Source organism: Hemicordylus capensis, chromosome 7 (assembly GCF_027244095.1).
Source record: "Hemicordylus capensis ecotype Gifberg chromosome 7, rHemCap1.1.pri, whole genome shotgun sequence".
Lineage (NCBI taxonomy): Eukaryota > Metazoa > Chordata > Lepidosauria > Squamata > Cordylidae > Hemicordylus > Hemicordylus capensis.
Genome location: NC_069663.1, coordinates 1616062 through 1641113, shown reverse-complemented (window position 1 = coordinate 1641113; position 25052 = coordinate 1616062). Strand labels below are relative to the sequence as shown.

The window sequence follows — 25052 nt, the reverse complement described above, 5'->3', positions numbered from 1 at the left end:
ACATTTGCATATCAGCAGAGCCATCAATAGTCCCCCAAGGCCAAAAGAGGCCCAGGGAAATGCCAAGATTTCCAGCTGAGTCTGGTTTCGACCAAACCATTCGCCTCCAGCACCTGTTCCGCTGTTCCTCCCCCGGGAGAAATGTTAGTGCAATTAGATGGCCAGTGACGCCCACAGTTCCTCGAAACGGCCACAAGAGAATGAATTAAGGAAGTAACACGGCTCAAAGTTGCCAGGAGGTAAACATCACAAAGTCGGGAGGCCTGGAAACTGCATGGATGTAGCTGGACTGGATTTGGTTGTAATGTGTTCATGATGTAATGTGTTCTTTTAAAAAACATTTCCTAGACTTTGGTGGAAGGCGAAAGGCTGAAATCCACAGACATGTATTTGTTAAAAAGAATCTAGAGGGTCAAGGTGAGCAGGAGGAATGGGGACTTTATGAGTCTTTGTTCTTCCCTTTCCCCATGCCTTTAACTGCCGGAATCAGCCAGAAATGTCATGGGCATGGCTACCTGCTGATAATCCCAGGTAATTAATTGTCCCAGGAGAATGACAGACTTTGGCCTTCTACCCATTCACACCTGCTCAGTGAAGTGCAGTTAATCATTCTGCTCAGTGAAATCCAGCTAAAACATTTCAAGGTTGCAGGCAGGAGTCTTTCTCAGCTCTCTCTGGAGATGCTGCCAGGGACAGAACTTGGGACCTTCTGCATATACTCTAGCACTGAGCTATGGCCCCATCCCCTGGGATCTTGGAGAGCTGCTGCCTGTCAGAGCAGGGAGTTCTGGGCTAGCTGGACCAATGGTCTGACTGGAGCCAAGCTAGACATGGCAGTGGCAGAGCAGTCTCTCAACATGCAGCTCTCACTCTCACACAGTCACGTAAGAACTAGGAGGAGGGAATCTGATTCAAGTGCTGAATCATCTCCTGTCTATGCCTTACCTCCCCATAATCTGTCCTCAATGTCATTTTTCTCTTGATTGATTGACTAAGTACCGTCAAGTTGGTGTCAACTCTTAGCGACCACATAGATGGATTCTCTCCAAGATGATCTGTCTTCAACCTGGCCTTTAACGTCATTCAGTGGTGCGTTCATTGCAGCCGTAATTGAGTCCATCCACTTTGCTGCTGGTCCTCCTCGTTTTCTCTGTCCTTCAACTTTTCCCAGCATTATAGACTTCTCAAGGGAGCTGGGTCCCAAGTATGATAGTTTAAGCCTGGTCATTTCTGCCTTGAGTGAAAATTTTGGATTGATTTGTTCTATAATCCATTTGTTTGTTTTCCTGGCTGTCCATGGTATCTTCAAAAGTCTTCTCCAGCAGCAAAGTCTTCTCCAGCAGCGTCAATACTTTTTCTATCTTGCTTCTTCCAAGTCCAGCTTTACACAGAGAAATAACAAATAAATAAGATGGATCCCTGTCCCTAGAGGGCTCACAATCTAAAAAGAAACCTAAGATAGACACCAGCAACAGTCACTGGAGGTCCTGTGTTGGGGGTGGAGAGGGCCGCTGCACATCATGACATGTTTTTGAGATTATTTTGGTTTAGCTCAGTTGTTTTCAAACTTTCTACTAGGGATGTACACAAAAGGAGTTATGCAGGCTTGGTTCAAATTTGAACTGGATTTGAGTGGAACCATCCTGGCCATTTTGTGCCCATTTGAACACACAAGACCAGCCAAGTTTGACCCTGGACCTGTCAAGCCAAACCGGCTTGAACCCAGCTAGTTCTCACACCCCTGCTGTCTATCCTCTGGAAACTTGTCCTCATCACTGTAAAGGCAAAGTGTGCCATGAAGTCGGTTTTGACTCCCGGTGACCACAGAGCCCTGTGGTTGTCTTGGGTAGAATACAGGAAGGGTTGACCATTGCCTCCTCTGAAGCATGAGATGATGCCTTTCAGCATCTTCCTATATTGGGAAAACATACCTGCGGGGATTTGAACCGCCAACCTCTGGCTTGATAATCAAGTCATTTCTCTGCTGCACAATTAAGTGGCTTCCTCATCACTGTATCTCCTCACAAACTAATTCTATCTATCTATCTATCTATCTATCTATCTATCTATCTATCTATCTATCTAATATTTCATATTTTGTTATTTTCATATGTTTAATAGAAATATTACATACATATTTATTTATTTATTTAAGCACATTCATATACTATACTGCTGCTGCTGCTACTACAACTACTACAAATATTTATATTCAGGGGGTCATACATGCTGCTGATCACAGAAGTGCTGGCCATCATGGGGACGGTGTTTCCTTGTGCAGAAAATTGCCACTGTAACTGTGAGCAGCCAGATCATTTGAACCTAGGAACCTAGGAAGCTGCCATATACTGAGTCAGACCACTGATCTATCTAGCTCAGTATTGTCTTTACAGGCTGGCAGCGGCTTCTCCAGGGCTGCAGACAGGAATCTCTCTCAGCCCTATCTTGGGGAAGCCAAGGAGGGAACTTGGAACCTTCAGATGCTCTTCCCAGAGCGGCTCCATGAACATAGGAACAAAAGAAAAAATGCCAAAAGACCAAATTGAAAATAGCCTCAGGTTTTATCCATCCTTTGTATTATTTGCCTTGAAAACTTGACTTTTCCTTTTGTGCTGATGGATGGCACCCAGATGGTTGGCTGATGGTTGGCACCCAGACAGCGTCTCAGGACGCTGTCCCTACATGAGGGGGGAGGGAATTGGCAACTCACTTGCCTGTCTTTCTCTCAAGTAAACAGGTTTGCAACCAGCAGTGCCTTGAATTGTCTTTCCAAGAAGGATTGGTCCTCTCCAGATTGAAGGAATACCTGGATCCATCGCCAGAACGTGATTCCAAGGGAGTCTCCAGAGGACATCAACACTGACCCAGGAAAGCTAACCATCATCAGCAGCAGCTACCCGGGGGCAGTCCCTATCTGCATTTCCAATCCAACCCAATGGTGACAGAACGTCCATCTGCTACCCTGTCCTGTGTTCGAAGAAGAGGGCCTAATGCAAAGTTCATCTTCCTGCTCCTAAGTGCTATAGGAGAGGGATAGACAACAAATGCCTGGAGACTGTCACTTTTCTCTGGAGTCATACATGCAACAGCATCTCCCCAAGCTGTAAAGCCCTGGAACCATCCTACCTGGGTAAGATACCTTGCCAAAGACACTATTTCAAATTCTGCCAAAGAGACTATTTCTGATTGCCCACTGGGGGGGGGGGGATCAAGGCTCCCAAACACATAACATTCGAGCTTGTCTATGGACACTATCCAAACAAGCCAAAACAACACGGATCAGAGAACATCCAGGATAGCCAAAATCCTGCAACGTTGTACAAGAGCATTTGGTTCTCAACTGAAGGACTAAAATATTTGTTTTACCAAGGACTCTTAGGGTTTTTTTAATTTTAATTCTAAAGCTCTCCATGGCTTCCTTTTTGGCCATGACAGACTCTAGAGGACACTAAGCGTGGTGGGAGTTGATGATTTACACCACTTTCTTATATTACTTTCTTGTAGTGACTATGTGCTATCATTATGTTGAAAACCATGCTATCTCCTGTGCTGTAAGGACATGGACCTCACATGCTTGCTCTCCGGTCATTTCCCAGAGCATTTACCTGCAAGTCTGCACCTATCCCCAAGTTTGTGCTCTAAGACATTAAGCTAGCCCAAGCTTGACCTGCTAATTTTATAGACACTTGTATTTAAGCAATGTGATTGTACGTGACTTGTCATTGCTATCGCTTTCCACAAGCTGATAATCCATTAATCACTAGAAGCACCTGGTTCCACAATGCAAGACTGTTATTGATACCTTATTTGGGATAAAGATGGGTTAAAACAATGTTGCTTGCTATAAGTTGTATGATCTTTATATGTACACCTTGCTGCTATGTGTAAAACTTTTTATCTATATCAAATCAGAATTATACTAATTATGTTTGTAGCTCTAGGATATTATATGCAATGTATCTAGTTTTATTGCCATATGTACAGCCCATTCAGCACCTATATGTCCCAAATCCTTTAGCTACACAAAACACAGAACTATATTTCCAAGATTAGGAGTTTATGTGTTAGAAAGAGCTATTATTAATATTTCCAAACAGTTAGGACTTTCATTTAACTAATATGGAGAGCCTATTGATTTATGGGCAAAGAAGATAATTCTAATTATAGTATGTATTTTCCTTTTATTGATAATCACATGTTGCTGCTTATAATGCATTCTAGCTTGAATCCAAATGTTTATGAGAACCTTTCAACCTTGCCATAATGTAAGACCCATACATACAGCTGTACCTTTACAAGCCCATATATCCTGAAGGTTCAGGATGATCCAGTGTTTCAGGGGGGAATTGATGTCTTTTAGAAAACCAAAGTAACTCCATTTTCCTTAGAAAACCTCAGTCTGACTTAAAGTAACCCCAGCCCAGCTCAGGGTCATCACGGCCTCTCATGATCAACGTCGTTATCTCTCTCCACTAAATTGTATCTGAGGAAACTTGGTTCTCACAGGATTCTCACTGTTCTTTGCCGACAATTAAGAAAACAGGATGTAACCAAATAAGGAGTAATCACCAGATGAAGAATGAATCATTCGCATGCGTACTAGATACTTAGCCCACCATTTTATTGCCACGTATACTATGTCTAGGGTGTCAGCATCATTCAGATTGTTTGTATAAATGTAAGATGCACCTATAACCAATTTGTATTCAGTGCAGAGCCAAAGCCCACTGCTAATCTGCAACAAACGCCTCAAAAGAGATTCCCACTGTGTCTGTTTGATTGGCTAAAAGGCGGACCCAGGGACGAACCGAATTCACATCACTGTTGTCCCCTTCCATGTGTGATCAGGGATGGACTTCATTCTTTATCCTGCAGGGTTGCCAACCTTTTTGCTAGCCTGGCTCCTGTGCCTTGAAAAAGAGCTTGACAGTCCAAAATTAAGCAGATGAAGCTTTTGCTGCAATGAAAATGAAGAGATGGGGAAATCTTCATCGGTTTAATTTGAATACGCCAGGTTTCCTCTAAAAGCATAAGAGCAGGAGCAGGGAGAGAGTTGGCAAGCCTGCCTGCTGGTGCCTCGTGGCCAGCATTGGGCATGGGAGTTCCGCCATCCTTGTGTACATTCAAACATGGCGGTTGCTGGGGGGGGGGGTCCAAGCCGGGAGTGTTTACCGGTCGCGACGGATCCTGATGGTGCTGGAGGTTCCGCTGCTGCCTTCAGTCTCTCTGGACTCGACCGTTGGCAGGAAGACTTTCTGGCCTCTCCTGCTGCTAATAGCAAATTTCTGTCCAATTTGGATCGTGAAGGGAGCGCAGAACATGGCCTCAGGCAAGGAGTCCAGAGTGAGTGTCCACCGCCCTGCCCCAAATAGTTTCAATGTTTTTTGGGCGGGGGAGACCCCCAGGGGTTGGATTTGGGTCCAGGTGGAGACATTTAGGAAGCGACACTGTCCTGGCCCCTCTGGGCTGACCTTGTAGGGCAGGAAGGGAGTGGCCCAGTGCAGCTTCACGGGGTCCTCATGGAGCAGCAGCCCTCCATGGATGGCTCAGAGCTCCATCAGCCCCCTCCCTCCTCCAGGACCTCATCCAGCGAGGAACGTGCAGAGTGGAGCCACCTGCACAGTGGAAGGGAAGGGGTTCCTGGCCTCTCTGAGCTCTCTGCAGTTCCCCCCTTCAGAGGGGCAGGATGGCCATATTAGGGAGGGAAGAAAACAACACTGGTCTTTCTTGGCTAAAAGAAATGAAATGTTGAGGTGGGGGGGGGATGGAGGGAAGATAGAAATGGCAGGATCTGCCAAGTGGCATTTATGTGGAGGATGAGAATTGCCCCCTCTTGATGTAGCCTGGCTCCTCTGCTTTGAGCAAAAGCTTGAGCAGATTGAGCAGGTGAAGGCATTCCTAGCCTAAAGAAATGGGAAACTGCTTCACCAGCTTAAGATCTGCATGTCAGGCGTCTGCTGAAGTCACAGGAGCAGGACCAGGTAAATAGTTGGCAACCCAGCCTACTGGTGCCTTGTGCCCACCACTGGGCCTGGGAGTTCCACCATCCTTGTGTACATTCAAACATGGCGGTTGCTGGAGGGGGGAGTCCCCAGCTGGGTGTGTTTACTGGTCGCAACGGATCCTGATGGGGCTGGAGGTTCCTCTGCTGCCTTCAAACTCTCTGGACTCGACCGTTGAAAGGAAGACTTTCTGGCATCTCCTGCTGCTCACAAACAATTTCCGTCCAATTTTGGCCGTGAGGGAGTGCAGAAAATGGCCTCGGGCAAGGAGTCCAGAGTGAGTGTCCACTGCCCTGCCCCAAATAGGTTCAGTTTATGGAGGGGGGAGACCCAGAGGGGTTTGATTTGGGTCCAGGTGGAGACATTTAGGAAGCAACACTGTCCTGGCCCCTTTGAGCTGACCCATGTGGGCATGAATGAACTGGCCCAGCACACCTTCACAAGGTCTTCATGGAGCACCAGCCCCCCCATGGATGGCTCAGAGCTCCGCCAGCCCCCTCCCTCCTCCAGGACCTCTTCCAGCGAGAAAGCACAAAGTGGAGCCACCCGCACAGAACAGGAGAAAGAGTTCCTGGCCTCTCCGTGCTCCCTGCAGCTTCCCCCTTCAGATGGGCAGGATGGCCATATGAGGGACTTGAAGAACATAACACTGGTCATTCTTGGTATTTGAGCATGACTGGAATGGATGGTGAAAAGAGCCCAAACTCGGGAGCACTTTCAGCATCCAGCAACACCCCTGCAGCGAGGCTCCCCCTCTCTCTTCCTCTTTGGATAGATGGTGATGACCTCCATTTTTTGGAAGGCTTCTTCCTCTGTAGCTTTGCATGGGATTATATGAGTTCTATTGTTTGTTAGCCACTTCATTATTTTTAAATTAAAAGGAAGATATCAATTTAATGGAATGTGGGGGGGGGAGGAAGGAGGATAGAAATGGCGAATTCTGCCAAGTGGGAGTTGCCGGTTCTGTAGAGGATGGGAATTGCCCCCTCTTGTTGAAGGGGGTGGCGGGAGACCCCCAGGGGTTGGATTTGGGTCAAGGTGGAGACATTTAGGAAGTGAGACTGTCCTGGCCCCTTTGGGCTGACCCTGGTGGGCAGGAAGGGACTTGCCCAGCCCATCTTCACAGGGTCTTTATGGAGCAGCAGTCCCCCTTCGATGGGTCAGAGCTTTGTCAGCCCCCTCCCTCCTCCAGGACCTCATCCAGAGAGGAAGTGCAGAGTGGAGCCACCTGCACAGAGGAAGGGAAGGAGCTCCTGGCCTCTCCGAGATCCCTGCAGCTTCCCCCTTCAGTGGGGCAGGATGGCCATATTAAAGGAGAGGAAAGATTGTGCTGTTGGTCAGTGTCGACTCCTGGTGCCCACAGAGCCCTGTGGTTATCTTTGCTAGAATACAGGAGGGGTTGATCATTGCCATCTCCTGTGCAGTCTGAGATGAGGCCTTTCAGCGCCTTCCTTGATTGCTGCTGCACGATATAGGAGTTTCCCATTGTTTGGGAAACACACCAGCAGGCATTCGAACCAACAGCCTCCTGCTCTCTAGGCAAGTTGCTTCCCTGCATCACCATTAGGTGGCTTAAAAAAAATATTCGTCATTCTTGGGAGCTGGAAATGCCTGGATTGGATGCTCAAAAGCCTGTTTTAAAACAGTTACACTGGCTGCCCATTTTTTTCTGGGCAAAATACAAAGTTCTGGTTATTACCTTTAAAGCTCTGAACGGCTTGGGTTCAAGATATCTTAGAGAGCGCCTTCTTTTACATGATCCCCACCGCACGTTAAGGTCATCTGCGGAAGTCCGTCTCCGGTTACCACCGGTTCGTTTGGTGACGACTCAAAGGAGGGCCTTCTCTGTAGCTGCTCCTGGACTGTGGAATGCACTCCCAGCGGAAATTCGTAATCTTGATTCTTTACTGTCCTTCAAGAGAGCCTGGCCTTTCAGGGTTTTTAATCAGTTTTAATTGTTTTAATACCTGGTTTTCAGTGTTTTAATTGTTTTGATAGTTTAATTGTTTTTTAAGTAGTTTTAAATTGGTATTTATATTTGCTTCTCTGTTTTAATTGTTTTTAATGTTTCCTGTTTTAATTGTAAACCGCCCTGAGCCATTTCGGAAGGGCGGTATATAAATGAAATAAAATAAATAAATAAATAAATAAATAAAAGGGATCAGGCTCGGGAACATTTTAAGTCTCCAGCAACACCCCTGCAGAGAGGCACTCTCCCTCCCTAGATCCCTCCCTCCCTCCCTCCCTCTTTGGATTGATGGTGATGATGACCTTGTTTTGAAAGGCTTCTTCCTCAGTAGCTTAGAATGAAATAATACAAGTTTTATTGCTTGTAAGCCTCTTTGATATTTTTAAACTCAAAGTAGGATATAAAAGAAATGAAATGTTGTGGAGGAGGATGGAGGGAAGATAGAAATGGCAAGATCTGCCAAGTGGCACTTATGTGGAGGATGGGAATTGCCCCCTCTTGATGAAGGGGGTGGGGATGGGGAGACCCCCAGGGGTTGGATTTGGGTCAAGGTGGAGACATTTAGGAAGTGAGACTGTCCTGGCCCCTCTGGGCTGACCTTGTAGTGCAGGAAGGGACTGGCCCAGACCATCTTCACGGGGTCTTCATGGAGTAGCAGCCCCCCATCGATGGGTCAGAGCCCCGTCAGCCCCCTCCCTCCTCCAGGATCTCATCCAGAGAGGAACTGCAGAGTGGAGCCACCTGCACAGAGGAAGGGAAGGGGTTCCTGGTCTCTCCGAGATCCTTGCAGCTTCCCCCTTCAGAGGGGCAGGATGGCCATATGAGGGAGTGAAGAAAACAACACTGGTCATTCTTCGGTAAAAGAAATGAAATGTTGAGGAGGGGGATGGAGGGAGGACCAAAAGGGCCATTTCTGCCAAGGGGGAGTCACAGGTTCTATGGAAGATGGGAATTGCCCCCTCTTGATGTGGCCTGGCTCCTCTGCTCTGAGCAAAAGCTTGACCAGCTTAGCCCAAAGAGATGGGAAATGCATCACCAGCTTGATATCTGCATGCCAGCCTTCTGCTGAAGTCACAGGAGCAGGATTAGTGAGAGAGTTGGCAACCCTGCTGGCTGGTGGTGCCCCATGCCAACCACGGGGCCCAGGGAGTTCAGCTAACTGAGCCAAGAGACCCCTTCAAAGTGGTCATACTCTGATATTTAGCAGGGGGAGAGCAACCTGTCTCCCATGCGGCTCACGCCAAATTTTGTCCATTTGGGGCCATGTGGGAGCGCTGAACATGGCCTCCGGCAGGGGGTTTAGAGGAAGGGTTCACCATCCTGCCCCAAAGAGGTCCAATGTGGGGGAAAGACCACCCAAGTTCTCAAAGCGGTTTGATGAGAAATCTAGGGTGGGAGTCCCCACTGGCTTCTTAGGAATGACCCCGGTGGGTGTGAGCTGGCCCAGCCCATCCTCACTCCTGCTCTCCTCTCTCCTTGACAGGACATGGGAGAAGGATGCCCCTCACTCCGCGGCGTGGGCAGCCTTGATGAGGCAACTCCTGTGGCTCCTCTCAGGTACGTCCTCCTGCTCCTCCTGGGTTATCTGGGCCCATTCTTGATTTATGGCACCTTGGATTTCAGGACCACTTTGGATCCTCTCAAGAAACATGGCCCCTGCCAGGGTTTCATTGTTGGAGATCCAGCTCCAGATGCCATCGGCCTTTGGCACCAGTAACCCTGATGACCACGACAGGTCTCTCTCTGACCAACACGTAGCCAGAAGTCAGATAGAAGTCTTTTCCTCTCAGCATCTTATTCTGAATAAAGCAGATTAGTTTAACCTTGTGTGAATCTCCCTGCTTATCATGGACAAGCTGTTGCCCTGGAGACCCTGTTTACTTTATGCTGTAATGGGAGTGAAATAGCTGCTGAATACTCTGCCATAGAAGTCATGACCCCCAACATTAATAAGCCCAACCCCGCAAGAGGTCTCAGTTTGCAAGGGGCACCCAGTCTAAGTTCTGACTATTGGAATGTGGGGAAGACAGAAAGGAATGAGAGCAGGGGCAGGTAAAGGGAGTTTCAAAGGAGAAGAGCCGATCCGTCTGAGCTAGCTGGGTTCTGGGAGAGGATCCAGGGGTTCAGGCACAGGAGGCCAGGGAGGGTTCTCGTGCACATTTTGCTCCCTAGGGTTTTAAATGAGGATGGGTGGGGTGGGGGGATCGGTTCCCTAGTCTGCTCTCTGAGGACTGAAGGGCTGTGGGGCTCCATGGGCTGGTGGGCCTGGCCCACCATTTCTCAATGCCTGGATTCCAGGTGAGCCCTGCAGCCACCCAGAGGGAGACCGGAGCCAGGGTGTGGCTGGCTGCTCCTTCAGGGCTGGATCTGCTGGTGCCTCCTTGAGTGGTTGCAGGGCAAAGGGAGCAACTGGGAGGGGAACAGTGGAAGCCCCTCTGGGGGGCAGAGGAGGGGGTCGTGGCAGCCCCTCGGAACAGGTGATGCTGAGTCAGACCATTGCTCTACTCTGACCAGTAGCCGCTCTCCAAACCCCAAACAAGGGAGCTGAGCTGTTTTAGAGGTTTTTAAATTAGGCAGTATAAAAATATATATAAATCCAATGAATGAATGAATCAGGAAAGAAAGAAAGAAAGAAAGAAAGAAAGAAAGAAAGAAAGAAAGAAAGAAAGAAAGAAAGAAAGAAAGAAAGAAAGAAAGAAAGCTCTTTATGTTGTGGAGAGCAGGGAGGGTATATAAATTAAAAAATGAAATAAAATAAAATATAATAAAATAAAATAAAATAAAATAAAATAAAGAAAGTAACCTTTATGTTGCAAGGAGCTTGGAGGGTTCTTGCCTTCACCCCTGCCCACTACTGGAAACTGACTACTCTGGGTTCCTTTGAAACACTCACTCACTTGTGTCTTTTGTCCTTTTCCCATCTCAGTGACTTCCAGCCACAGGAGATATATGAAGAGTGCTCCGTGGCCAAAACGAGCAAATGGTCACTGGTAAGAGATGAAAACCCAGTCTGTACATGGCAGGGCTGGGAGGGGGTGGGAGAGACCCCATTTCAAGCTAGAATAGAGGGCGTGTGGTAGAGATCCAGTCTTAGCAGGTTGAAGGGATGCTTTGAGAACTTGTCTGGAAAAGCCATATGCCTTGATATTTGCAGTGGTAGTAGCAGTGAATTGGGTGGGTGGGCTGAGTGACAATCCGGGCTCAACTACAAGTGACTCAGGCAAAGGTTGGAGACCCTCGCTATGGAGGAAGCATCATGGGAACTTTTGGGATGGGAAGTGCTGAGAGGGAAGAGGGGTGTGTCTACCTATCTTCCAACGTCGCTCCTTCATTCCGCTCTCCTGCCCCAAATCACTCCCTCCCCCAGGGTTCTAGACTTTGATTTTGTTCTGGACAACCAAGCAGAAAACACATCCAGGAAGGGAGCAGTCTGGAGGGGAACTAGAGTGGGAAAGTCTTCTTTGGGGTAGATGGTGCATTCTTCCCCCACTGCCACTTCTTGGCTCCACATGGCCCACTTTCTGGTGTCATTGAAAAGGGCCTCAAAACACGAGTCTGCAGCATCAAGTGGCCAATAGCTCTGCCCAGCAAAGAGAAGAACATAGCTGGCTTTCCTTAATTAAAGGCACCATTCAAGAAACCACAGTGTCCCATGTAGCAGGAGGCCTGACTCTTCTTCGGGATCCTGCCACTCCAAATGTTGTGTAATACCCATGATCTCACCCGACTGCCCAGGAATAAGCGGAAAGCTGGTTTCTGAGGTTCAGTAGATTCTTGGGTTTGGTTTCCTCTCTGAGCCCAGTTACACGTTGGTAGACACGGTTTTGAGGTGCTAAGGAGCCACCTCCTGCTTTAAGCTCCTCTGTTAAGAAGGACCTCTTGAAGGAGGGTTGACGTTTGGACCCCAGATGCCCTGGAAAGGTCAAGTGGGCACCAGAGCACCCATTCCTCTCTCCATTCTCATCCACAGAAGTCATTCTCGGATGGCTCCAGGATTCAGACGGTCAACACTGGGAACGAGATCCTGGAAGACGCACATGCCATCAGTTCCCCGAGGAGGTAGAGTTTCTTCTTGAACTTTTGTGTAGGGAAGGTTTTCTGTCCCCCTGCCAGCCTGGATCTGGGATGGATCCAGTGCCGCTGACTGGCAAGAGGTGCAGGGCAGACAAAAACGATGTCTTCATACATTGTGTAGAAGCAGGGGCGTAACTAGGTTGGAGTGGGCCCTGAGACAAGATTCTTAAATGGGCCCCCCCGCCGAGAAATTTTTTAACAATAACAATAACAATAATAATAATAATAATAATTCGATTTCTATACCGCCCTTCCAAAAATGCCTCAGGGCGGTTTACAAAGGAAAAAGGTGCCTCTTTGCCCCGTAAGCAGGGGGCTTTTATTCTCACATTTCTGTCCTCATTCAAAACATACAAAAAACAGATGTACAAAATTGAGCAAATGAGAAGAGAAGAATTATATGGGAGTGAAACCTTTTTTTAAAGGAGTCAGGAAGTGCATCTTTGGAGGCTCAAATGGATACCTTTCAGGCACAACTATTTCCAAGTCAAAAATTCCTTTTTCATGTGGTGTATTTACAAAACCAAGGATTTGAGCTTGAAGTTCATCTAAGCGACTTCCAGTCTGCCAGCAAGTAATACCCGGTGGTGGCTCTGTGGACAGCAGATGCAGCTCCCTTTTCAATCATGAAGCTCTCTGCATTGTGCTCCGTTTTCGAAGTCGAGCTCTAAGAAGAGAGCCAAATGCGCTCAAGGGTGTAGCAAGGTTGGAGTGGGCCCTGAGAAGAGATTTTAAAATGCCCCCCCCCAAAGTCCAGGGCTTCCACACACCCCAGGCTTGCAAGGATTTAAGTCTGATATTTCAAAATATGTATGCTGCCAAGAAATACATTTCACTGAATACACACACACTTCACAATATATAGTGATATACATTGAATACTATATCTTTGTGCTACTTTTAATGCCTAGAACACACTAGAAACACTAATTATTCAAATGGGCCCCTTGCTGCAGATTAGCAAAGGAGACTTTCAACCATGCAGGGTGAGCCTATGTTTGTTTTCTCAGAATTCTGAACCAATTCAGTCAAGTTTGATTCCAGGAGGTTTTTCACAAGAGGCTTTGAAAGCCCTGGAGGTGCTGCATTCACATGTGGGCCAGATTGACCCTAAGGGGGAAAAATATAAAAGCACAACACATGCGTCACAGTTCTCACTCATGTCTGTTCTCACTCAGACCTGGGTTGCAAAACAACTTGAACAGAAGTGTATTTATGAATGAATGAATGAATGAAGACATAAATAAATTTGTTCCAGAAGTTTTTGTAATTTCCTGCCATGAAACAAGCCACTTCTAGGACTTTTTAGAGGTTTTTTTTAAGCCAGACAATTTTCCAATCAGTCTTCCATGAAATATTCAGAGACTTCTCAGTCTCCCCACCCCCCATCCAAGCCCTATGGCAAGCAGATCCCTACCTGGATATAGGGGGCGGGGGGCGGGGTGTGACCACCAAAAGGAATCCACATTCTACCTGGCCACGGCTGAGCTGTCTGGCCTGGGAAGAAGAGGGTCTGCTGCAGAGAACTGGAGTGGCCACTCTGACTGCCAGCCTTCTTCCTGGGGCTGGCCAGCCTACTCGAATTCAGGCTTCACGGAGGCCTACACGGAGGCCTCCCTGGAAGCCCCGCCCAGCCGCCGATCAGCTGAGAGGCGCCCGGGAGAAAAGCAGCTTGCCTGCTGCCTGGATTGCCGACCAGGAGGACCAGAAGGAGGGAGGGCAAACAGGGCAAGTGGCTGAAGGGTCTTGGGGCTGGGCAGGGGGCAATGGGGAGTCATGGGAGGTGTCTGTGGGGGGCCCCTCAAGGCAGTGGGGCCCCGAGGCGACGGCCTCCCCCGGCCTCATGGTAGTTACGCCCCTGCGTAGAAGCATTCACTCTTCCAAGATGTGGTGGTGATGTCCGCTAGCTTGAAGGGCACAGAGGATAGCTTCCTGGAGGCCTGCCGGATGGCTGTCCCCTATTGGAAGCAGAGTGCTGGGACAGATGCATCTTTGGTCTGATCCAGCAAGGCTCTTCCGAGGTACTCAGGCCATTGTATTTCTTCCTGCAGTGTCTTCACGGTTGAGGAGGATGGATGGTTTCTGCAGACCGTGGACACCGAATGGTCCTATGAGGTAAGGAAACGATTCCAGTCGCTTTTGTGGATGGGCTGGTGGAGGGGTGAGGGGAGATTGCATCTCCACCGTCAGGAGACAGAGCGGGGTCAGATCCTGAAAGGGGAGGAAATCCAGCTGCTGCATGTTGGCCAGAGGATTACAGTGGGAACGTCGTGGCTAGGGAAGGATTCTGCCACCCTCTGCCTCTCCTTCCAATGGCCACCTTTCTGGGTTGGTGTGCTTTGGATTGGAGGCATCAAACGGCTCCCAAGACCCTGAGACGGGTCAGGAGAGGAGAGGGTCTTCCTGGCAGAGATCCTCCAGGTCTCTTGACTGAAGAGGCATTTCTGGAGAGACAATCCTGGTCCCCTCAGGTAAAAACAGCCCACAGCAGGAGGGATGGCCCTCACTCCGGACTCAGGGGCCCACCTTGTATCTCCCTTAGGAAAGGTTGAGATAACCCTGTTTCCTACGGAGAGGAGAGAAGAGGACATGAAGGGGTGGGATCAAGAAGACTCTCTGGGCCAAACTATTGATGCCAGTGGGTCCCGTTCCTCTTGGTTTCCATTCCCCATGAAAGGAATGCAGAAGAAATGACAAGAAATGACAACAAGCAGTTAGCATTCCATTCTGGAGCTCCCATGCAGTGATGTTTCTGTTAATGGCTGGTTTTGGGGAGGGAAAGAAAGAGATTTCACAGACCTACCTGTCATGCTGTCTTTGGACGAGAGCTCCAGAGTGCAGCCAGCTGATTCTGATGGCCCTTTTGAAGGATGGTGGCCAGTTTGCTGACCACAGTAGATCATATCACAATGGAGGTTCATGGTTGGACATAGGATGAAACCAAATGGCCACAAGCATGTGGTGGCTGTGCCCTGGCACTCCCAAACCGTTAGAATTAGAACACATGGTTTCTTTTTAATAAGGTTTTTTTGTCTTAAAAAAAAATCAAAATAATTTAAAGAAATAAAAATGAACTCAAAGAAAATGTCAGGGGAAAAACTCGCTACGAATCCTAGGCCCTAGGAAGATCAGAGTGAGTACACTCATTGGAAACCTTTGTCTCATTTGCAGAGTCCTGACATCCAAGAGGCCAAGATCCCAGAAGTCAACACTAGGGATCAGGAGCTGGACGTGGAGAGCTTTGTCAGTTCCCCGAGGTACTCTTTTCTCACCTGGAGGGGCAGCTCCATCGCTCATGGAAGTAGAGGACCTTCCTTAGGAGCCCATGCAAGTTTTTTTGGGGGGAGGTGGTTTGTTTAGCAAGAAGCCAAGGGTGGACAGAAGCTCTGAGCAGCATGGAGGGTTGTTTCCATGGAGACAGGTGTCTCCATGCCCAGCCCGTGGGCTTCCTGCAGGCATCTGGCTGTCCACTCCTGGAAACAGGGTGTTGGGCTGCTTGCCTCATTCATCTCATCAAGCAGAGCTCTTTCTAAGCACTCGTGTTCTGATCTCATGTGTCTTCTTTCTTTCTTTTCTTAGCGTCCAGAGGCCAAGCACCGTGTTGAGGAGGCTGCAAAACACCGCCGCTGACCAAGAGCCATCCCTTGGAGAGGTCAGGAAGCCTCAACATCCAGTCCCTCCCTCGGAAGAACTATGGGTTGGGCGTGTGGGTCCCCCGTGTTGCCCAGGAGTAGAGAGCATGTGGAATGGCCCCAGTTTTGATGCTGCCGGGTGGGCGGCCATCTTCTGACAGTTGTTTGCTTAAAGCTATGGTAAAGGGACAGCCATGCCCTTAACAACACTGCATCACAATGGTGGCACGGTGGGGGTGATAGGATTAAAGAAGATGGCCGCAAGGAGATGGTGGCTATGGCCTTGACTTCTGGTGGAGATCTCACAGTTAAAGGTGGAGCATCCTGTTGCTTTAATGGCAACCATTGAAAAACAGTGACAAATAAATGAAGAATGAATAAAAATACAAAACAATAAGCAAACTAAACCAAACCAATGAGAAATGAACTAAATGAAAAAGGGGAAAGAAATGGGAAAGAAAGAGGAAAGGAGACCCAATTTTGGCATGCTTTTGCACGTGCCTTTAGTGTCCTCACTAAGGAGCCGACTGAAAGCATGAAGTGGACTGGAAGTGGTCTTTTCCAGTCACCAGAGCCATCAGGGCCCCAGCTGAGTGAGGGAGCGCAGCATGTCTTGGGGTGGGGAGAGTTGATGCCTTTCCCCTCTGCCATTTGCATGAGTGCGCGAAGGCCTGAAATCAGCCCGACCGACCTTATTGCGAGGAAGGCGGGCACGAGAGAGGAGCTCTTTTGCCATCTCTCCCGCCCGCCTCCAGCCAGCATGCCTGGGCTCCAAAGTGGTTTTTAAGAAAGCTGAAAATCAGGAAAGCGGGAAGAGTTGTGTCCAGAACGGGACGATCCCCTTCCGACCAACTTCCTGCATTGAGCTCACCCGGTGATGACCGCTGGAAGGTGCCAGGCTGGCCTTTTCCCTGCTGAAGCCTAGGAAGCTCAATGCGAGGGCCAGAGCAACCATTTCTCCCCCTTCTCTCCTTCACAGAGTTCTTCCTTCCCGGGGGCCGAGACTCCACATGCCAGCGTGGAGGAAGAGGGGTCGGAAGAGGACTATGCCACCAGTTCCCCCAGGTACCTTTCTCAGCTGAAGGGCCGCTCCAGGGAACATAGAGGCGGATCACCTTCCCAGGGAGCCTCGGTTGATTAGACATGTTCATGGAGGAGAAGCCAGTTGAAGACTATTACCCATGACAGCCAAGGAACCTCTGAATCTCTCTCTCTCTCTCTCTCTCTCTCTCTCTCTCTCTCTCTGAATAAACACACTTTAATGCCACATGTAACCAGGTCTCAAGTGGTTCACAACCTACTAAATAGGTATCTGGCTGTCCACTGTTGGGTTCTGGGCTACACGTGTCTTTCACTTGATCCACAGGGCATGCATTGCTGTTCTTATGCCATGTCTCTCCTTTCTCCTCTCAGAGTCCAGAAGCCAAAGAAGTGGCTCATCAAGAAGATGATGAAGAACACCTACACGGTGGAAGACTCGTCCTCCGCGGAGGTCAGAACTGATCCACTTCATCATCCATTTTTTCATGTGAACGGGCTCTAGGTTGTGTGTGTGTGTGTGTGTGTGTGTGTGAGAGAGAGAGAGAGAGAGAGAGAGAGAGAGAGAGTGCCCTGTTCCCCAGCAGGAGACAGAACATGGAATGGTTCTAGTTCTAGATGCTGCAGGATGGGAGGGATTGTGATTGGTGGGATGGGAGGAAATGCATCTGAGGCATTGGAAAGGGGGCAAAAATGTGGTGAAATGCTCTTCTGGGCTGAGATGCCAAATGCCTTTTCTACCAAGAGGCAGGTCTTATTTTAGAGCAGGATGTCTTCCCAACCGTCCCTTGGGCTTGGTTCCTCTCAGAAGCCTCGCAAGGTCAATGCAAGCCCCGGAACACTCCCGTTTCTCTTCTCTCTCCTCCCCAGTGCTCCTCGACGGACGAGGACGACACGATGCATGACATCAGCAGCATCGAGGACGAGGTGTGGGACTCTCCGCTGACCCCCAGTTCGGCCAGGTAGGTACCCTCGTCTCAGCTGAGGAGCCAGTAGGGAGCTGGGGGGCTTTTACCGTAGCCACCAGAAGGCTGCAGGGGACAGGGGCAGATCCCCCATGTCTGAGCCCCATAGAGGGATGTTTCCTCCTACCTGCTCCCTGAGAAATCTGGAGGGGGAGTTCACCCAAGAAGGCCTATTGGCAGCCGGTGCAAGAGAGACACCAGCAAGTCTATTGCTGGCTGTTAGCAGAGGGAGCTCTGAGACCCCCATGTTGTTGGCATGAGCGGGTGTTGGGGAGAAGGAGCAGGGGAGGGCTCCTGTCTCGATGCCCCCTTTGAACACTTCCCAGGGCTTCTCAGTGGGGAACGAAAGGCTGGACTTGGGAGATCTCTGGCCTGATGAAGTTCCCCTGCCAGCCACCTCCCAAGGGAGGCTAGATCTTTGCTTAGCATCTCTTTGGGTGCCCGTGTTCTTCTTCAGCTGGCTGCCATCTCCTACAGAGCAGTTCTTGGAGCAGCTTTTCTCTCTCCTCTCCTCTCTCAGGAACATCGGCGAAGAGGAAAGAAGAGGACAGCTGGCCCCAGATTGGTTCTCCTCGGTGCATCTGGGAGAGGTAAGGGGCGGAAACCAAGGGTGACTTGACTCCACCCCTCTGCCCCACCTTTCTTGCACTACACAGGATGCCAGCTTGGATGGCAGTCACTGTTCTCACGGGAGGTGGGGACTTGCCCTTTCCCCTTGTGGATGTCTTTCCCTTGCAGTTGACCTCATGCACCCTGAGCCAGAGGCAGCACCCTCCAGGCCAAGATGTGGGTGCAGACACCCATGGCCCTGGCCTCGCCCTGGGGATTCTCCTGACCCATAACCTTCCCTCGGACTGTGTGCTGAGGCCTGACCCTCCTCTTCTTCGCAGGGGAGAGCAACAAAGAAGATCGGGGATGTCGTCCGGTGTGTGGAGTATGCCAGTGAGGTGGAGGAGAGGTTCCCCGAACTCCTGGTGGGCCTGGTCAACAAGATCCTCACCGGCCTGCAGAACACCACCGAGGGAGTCGGGAACCGAGACAGCCAAGACCTGCCTCCTGAGTAAGTCATGGCGGTGGGGAAAGCGTTGCCAGCAAGTCCTCCTTCCAGCATTCTGGGAGGACAGGCTAGGGTCATTTCTCCCATGTCCCACTCTGATGGGTGAGGAGCATTTCTGGCCTCTTGGGGTGACTCTGGCACGGTGGTCCCTTCCCTCAGCTCCACAGGGGAGACCCCAGAATTTGCAGCCCTCTTGGCTCTGCAGAGAGCCTTATAATGAGTCTGCAGTGTTAAAAAACCAGCTGTGGGGAAAGTCACTTCACCCCTGTGGTCTCCCTCCCATGGTCCAACACAGTCCATCCACCCTTGACACTACACCACCCCGCAAGGAGACACACACTTTGGTGACAGCAACCTTCTCTTCTCTGCAGGGAGACCGCGCAGATTGTCCGGACCCTGCTGGAGAGGGTGGCACAGGTGACCCCGGAGAAGACCTGCTGGCAATCCCTGTGCTCTCCGCAGAGCTGCCTCCAGGGTGTAGCCCTCTTGGTGAGGTAAGTAGGAGTGAATAGGAGATATCTCAGGCGGCCTGGGGGCTGGTGTGGTTTGGGTCAGGTCTGCTCTTTCTGGACCTTCCGCCCAGGACTCAGCAGGGTCTTTTGGTGTTTTGCAGGGCTCTCCTCCAGACACGGTCCTCCACACTGGCCAGGCTGAAGGGATACCTGGCTTCCCTCTTCAGCCCGGACAAAGATCCAGAAGAGCATTCCCTCGCAGAGGTGGCCTTCTTTGTGGAGGTGAGCAGCGTGTTCCTCAGGGTGGGCTTCCCTGAGAGGAGGGTCTGGCCCCAGAGGCTGATGGATGTTTTCCTCCTTTCCCTCTTTCAGCTGCTCCTTAAAGACCAAGACTTTGATGCCTTAGAGAAGACCTGGACGCTCCTGGTAGCGTGGCTAGTCCACCCCAGCCAGAACATCCGCTACCTGAGCGAAAGGGGACTTCTCCAAATTTATGGCACCCTGAAGGCGGTGAGTGACATCCCTGGGCATGGAGCATCCCTAGGCATGGAGACTCCTCTCTTTGGGGAGCCCTTCCTGAGGCTGGTGCTCCTAGGCATCCCCAGGTGTGATGGGGAGATTTCTCCAGTTGGGTGGATTCAGTCTGTGGAACCCTTGCCACAGGACGAAGGAGAAATCCTTAAGGGAAGGCACAGGAATGCATCTCTCAGTAGGAGCCTGATTTCCTCACGTGCTACAATGCCGCATTCTCCCCGCTCTTTATGCCTCTGGGATGGCTTGAGTCATCTCCTCCCCAAGGCAGTGGATGGTGGCCAAGCAGCATCAAACACGGACAGCTCTGTGGTGCGTTTAGCAGCGGGTGGACTAGCATGTGTTTTCAAGGAGCCACCTTTTCCCACCCTAGGCCAAGAAACCCCAGGATTTTAGTGCCGGGATCCTGCGAGGGCTCAGGACCTCCAGTCTGGAAGCCACTTTGGGGGTCCTGGCCTTCATGGAGCGGCTGAGGCACTGTCCATCAGAACACCAGGCCACGGTGAATGCTGTCCTGGCTGCCCTGTGCCGCCCTCTCTTCCACCACGTGAGTACTTGCACGCCAGCCCTCCGCCTGGCTCTATGAGGGCCGGCCAACCTGCAGGTTCCGACTGGGTTAGAGAAAGGAAACCAGACACCCCCTGGAGACCCATGCAAGCTCTTCATCAATTATGGAGGTGAGGAATTCCTCCCTAATAACAAGCCCTGTTCTTCTTTGTAGGAGGAGGCTAAGATCCGAAGGGCAGCCATGAGGACCCACCTGGATCTCCTGCAGCACCGCCACCACCACCACAAGGGTACAGAGGAGAACATCACGACCCTCATCGCGGTGCTGATGCATGTGGAGGATGAAGACCTGGAGGTAGCACAGGTGAGGGCCCACTTCTTCCTGCCACCCCTACAAAGGTGTTTAGGCTTCCCCAAGTCCAGCCACCCAGTGGCAGGCCCCAGAGTTAGCCTCATGGGGTGGTGAATCCACGAGCTGTCCCGCTGTGGTTTGGCCCATCCAGGCCCTACTCCTTGAAGCCCCCTAAGAGGTTTCTTGGAATCCCTTGGCAGCCTTTTTCACTCCCATTCCGGTCTTTCTTTTGGCAGGCTGCTAAGGACAATCTGAGCCTCCTGGCGGAAGCCCTCCTATGGCACCTGGAGGGCAAGCTGCTGGCGCGGGACTCTTACAGCCTGCAGGAGCTGCTCCACAAGATCGCCAAGCGTCTGGTAAGGGCAGCCCCTCCCTGTCCATCCCTCGGCTCAAATGGCTCAAGGACCTTTGGGCGATGCTTTGCTCACTCGGGATTTGTCTTTGCTCTTGATCCCAGATTCGGCAGCTCGGCACAGAGGACGCCGTGGAGATGGAGGCCACCAAGATCCTGGGCTTCTTCCGCAGCGAGCAGCCTTCAGTGAGGAGAACGGCTGCCCTGCTGATCGGTAAGCGAAAGAAGACTTTTGGGTCTCCCTTAGTGGGTCGTCTTGGTGGGCAAAGGTTCATTCTCTTGGAAGGCACTGCCAGAAGGGTGTGGAGGGGCAGGAGCTGTTCCCTCCCCAGGAGGACTGGCCCAGTGAGCGTTAGCGAGGTCTCTTGGCTTAATTTCCTCCCAAGGTGACATAAGAGTCCCTGGAGGAATGGCTCAATCTGTCAGTCCCAGAGGGAGCAGAGAGGGGAGGACTTCCTCTCCTGAATGATGGGAAGTGGGCTGTCCATGCGCAGGGTCCTGAACTGTGGTCCCATTTCCTTCCACCCTTGTTTTTAGGTCACCTGGTCCACAAAAAGGGCAGCATCCTCACTGAAGGGAACATAGAGACCTTCCATGCTGGTAAGTGCCGGTTTCTGGGTGGGAAGGGGAAGTTTCTGTGAGGGGAGAGGCCTAGATTTAAGGACCACAGAGCTGGAATGGGCCACCTGTCCCCTCAAATGGAAGGTCCCGCTTGCATCCTCAGGGATGCTCAGCAGTAGGCTTTCCCAGAGTGCAGGGGAGAAAGAATCAGGACTTGCGCCCTCTTGGTGTGGAAATGGTGGGGCTTGGCCAAGGGTGGGGTGATCTCTTCATGCCATTTCTGAACCTTCTCCTTCATCCCTCCAGCGCTGGAGAGCTTGCTTGGCGACCATGACCCCGAGGTCGGGAGAGTTGCCTGCAAGACAGAGAAGATCGTGAAGAAGGCCTTTTCCCTCCACTCCCGGCACGGGCTGCGGGCTGCCGTTCGGCGCTTGTGGGCGGGCTGTAAGAAGAAGAGACACCCGCCAGAGTACGGTGATCTCTCCACCTGACCGACTGGTGAGCAGACCAAGGCAGGGCTTCACTTGAAGGGGCCCCGATGGTTAGGGAGGGGGCTGGGGCTGCAGGAAGGGTGGGCAGGAATCTGGGCAACCCTCCCTCGTGTTGGAATGCCAACTTCGGCGCTTGTGGCTGGTTGTACCAGTAGCCCAAGGGAAAGAGGAAAGATCTCTCTTCCCTCTGGGAAATGAGGACACAGATATTCTGCCAGGAGTCCCTGGTGCTTGGTGGTGTCATGGGGGAGAGTGTGAGAAGACCCTCCATCTCTGAACCAATGTCCTTCTCTCTTTCCAGGAACAACAGCCCCGTGCTCTCCCCTTGAAGATCAGCAGCTGAAGGGAGGTTCAGGAAAGACCGTGCAGCGCAGGGGCCTCCCAGAAGACCTCCTCCAACCGCGTGGACACAAGATCTGTCCACAAGAAGACATCCAGCAGGGAAGTGCAGTTCTGTCTGAGGAGTGAGGGGGAAGCAGGCTCCACTCCCCTGGCCCAAGGAAGCCCCGCCTCTGGGGTGCAGAAGCCCCTCCCCTTGCTTCTGCTGGCAGGCTGTGGGAGGAGGCTACAGGACCACCCTGCCCCCAAGTGGCCCTTTGGAACCATTCTTGGGCTTCCCTTGGGTCCGGGGAGGCTGTGTGGCCCCAGCAGGAGGGCAAGGTCACCGCCTCCCTCCATTCCCACCAGCTGGCCAAGGAGCGCCCCCTCCTCCTTCCACCTTTCTCCCCTTCCCCAGCGGCCTGGCTTCCCCTGGCAGGGGAAGCCCCTTCCAGGCATCCGCCCCCTCCCCTGCCGAGGGTGTGCTCCTCCCCCCCTCCACTCCCGCAGCCACGCCTCACTCCCCCCTCCGCTCCCTCCTCCTTCCTCCCAAACCGGTGCAGCAGCAGAGGAGCCTGGGAGACTCTGGGGGCCCCCTGCGGCCCCAGTAGCGCCCCCTGGTGCTGCCCGGTGGCAGGCCAGAGAATCCTCCTCTCCCTCCTGCTCCATGCTGTGGCTGCACAGTGGGGAGCCCGAGGTCAAGCAGAATTCTCTGGCTTCCCCCCCCCTCAACCCCCAGCCCCCTGCCCAATCCCCACTTGCTGGGCTGCCGGAGTGGAAAGGGAGGAGGAGCAGGGCAACCCCACTGACGCTGCTTTGTGCTTCTTGCAGGCTTGTGCTGCTGCTGGGCAGCTGGAGGAGTCGATCCGCCCCAGAAGAGGAGACCAAGTGAACGTGCCTGCAAGGAGCGGGGGTGGGGTGGGGTTGGGGGCTGGCTGGGACTCCCCCCAATTTTGTTTGCCCTGCCATTCCCTTCTTCCGTGTGACCCTGGGCTTCCTCCCTTCCCTCCTTCCCTCCTTCTCCCTTCCAGGGGCAGAATGGGCTTTGCTGGTCGTCCCATTGGGGGCCGAGTAGGAATTTTTGGCTTTCCAACAGATTGGCCAAGATGGAAAGTTTTTTTGCCTACTCCATTCTGTCCTGTTTTGTTTCCTTTAGTTAGAAAGTTAAGTGACGACTTGTAACCTATTTGAGTATATTAATAAAGTTGCCACTTTGTTAACAGCCAGTCCTTTCTGAGATCTTCTTTTCTTCTCGTCTCCCTTGGAGCGTTTGTTCCCACAGACTCCCAAGCTCACCTCTTGGCTGAGGGAGACGCTGCTACACTGCTACAGGTCCATGCAAATGCCTCTTGCTTGGAAGCACTCACTCAGACAATTGGCTTGGATCACTCCAGAGGAGCCCACTTGAGGTTTGCCGCCAATGAGGTTTGCTGAGCACAGGATCCTGGGAGCAAGCTGCACCTTCCAATCGAGTGCCCGGAAAGCACAGCCTTGGCAAGGCCTGGCAAGCTTACAAACCAACACTGACTGCCTCCAATACAGCCAAATATGACATGTGATTCCATTCCAGTGATTAAAAAGTCCTGCCAAGTATGAAATGCCATTTGTGCAGGAACAAGGACTTGACCTCCTCTTGTGCTCTTCACATTTCTGTTTTGAATGCGTATTTGCTTCCTTCCCGTGCTCTGTAATAAGAAGCTGGCAGGGATCAAGAGTTCACAGCTCCCGTTTGACAGTTTGGTCTGGTTGGGGAAAGAGTCCTGCTGTTTGGTTTTTGGAGGGAGGAGAGGGTTGGATTGGATTGGTTTGGTGTTTTTTTTTAATGGGGGGAGCTCGCATTTATTTTGATTGGTTGGTTTGGTTTTTTCCCCAAATTCAATTTTTATTATTTTTAACAATATTAATATGTCATTGATTACGAATAGACAAAGTGGACTTCCCGCACACATCTCTTCGTGAATCATCAGCTATAAAGTTCACCCTTGCTATAATAATAGTTCAAAACATAAATTTAAATCCTTACAAACACAGCTAATCTACCCAACCTGCAGGTTTTTTTACTAAATTTCGAACCCTACTGTAAAGTCCATAGTAGAAAAATAGTTCTTTAGATACAACAAGAATGGTTTCCAACCTTTTTTGAAGCTTTCCAAATTTTGGTCTCTTATTAATGTTCTAAGTTTTGCCATCTCCGCATATTCCAAAAATTTTATCAGCCAATCTTCTTTTGAAGGCACTTCATTACTCTTCCATTTCTGTGCATATATAATTCTAGCCGCCGCCGAAGCGTACATAAAAAGCGTTGAGTTAGTTGTAGAAATTGCACCTTCTATTATTCCCAGCAGGAAGGATTCTGGCCTCTTAGGAAATGTCATTTTAAATATTTTCTTTAACTCATTATATATCATCTCCCAATATGCTTTAGCCTTCCCACAGGTCCACCACATAGGAAAAAAAGTGCCTTCAGACTGTCCACACTTCCAACATTTGTTTGATACATTTTTATACATTAATGCCAATTTTTTGGGTGTCATATACCATCTATACATCATTTTGTAATAATTTTCTTTTAAAGCATAACATGCAGTCAATTTTAAATGGGTTAGTTTCGGAAAATTGGAGGGGGGGAAGAGAATAAAAGGAGGCTCGCCTGCAGCAGAAAGTTAGTGAAAGCTGGAGGAAGAGTTTAAAGTTGGCGCTAAAGCTGGAATTAGAGCTGACTAGGAGTAAGACCCTGAGGCTATTCACATG

At 50.6% G+C, this 25052-nt stretch overlaps 1 protein-coding gene across 1 annotated transcript; it reads left to right on the top strand.

Annotated features, from left to right (window-relative positions):
- The first annotated feature begins 10914 nt into the window (after window positions 1–10914).
- On the top strand, window positions 10915–23638 carry LOC128332499 (uncharacterized). Its single transcript, XM_053266819.1, has 20 exons — window positions 10915–10961; window positions 11942–12030; window positions 14097–14160; window positions 15217–15302; window positions 15625–15697; window positions 16657–16742; window positions 17091–17169; window positions 17586–17677; window positions 18201–18270; window positions 18571–18740; window positions 19109–19231; window positions 19351–19471; window positions 19562–19699; window positions 20094–20267; window positions 20442–20591; window positions 20816–20935; window positions 21037–21145; window positions 21469–21531; window positions 21799–21990; window positions 22285–23638. Exons 7-19 carry the CDS (start codon window positions 17125–17127, stop codon window positions 21981–21983), a joined length of 1560 nt encoding a protein of 519 aa, XP_053122794.1. The 5' UTR covers window positions 10915–10961; window positions 11942–12030; window positions 14097–14160; window positions 15217–15302; window positions 15625–15697; window positions 16657–16742; window positions 17091–17124; the 3' UTR covers window positions 21984–21990; window positions 22285–23638.
- Window positions 23639–25052: the final 1414 nt, after the last annotated feature.

What these genes read in the sequence shown, in the direction of transcription:
- LOC128332499 (XM_053266819.1), top strand. Translation starts at nt 17,125, where the DNA reads ATGATGAAGAACACCTACACGGTGGAAGACTCGTCCTCCGCGGAG. An exon ending in AACGGCTGCCCTGCTGATCG is followed by an intron (nt 21,146 to 21,468) that starts GTAAGCGAAAGA and finishes CCTTGTTTTTAG; the next exon opens with GTCACCTGGTCCACAAAAAG. An exon ending in CATAGAGACCTTCCATGCTG is followed by an intron (nt 21,532 to 21,798) that starts GTAAGTGCCGGT and finishes TCATCCCTCCAG; the next exon opens with CGCTGGAGAGCTTGCTTGGC.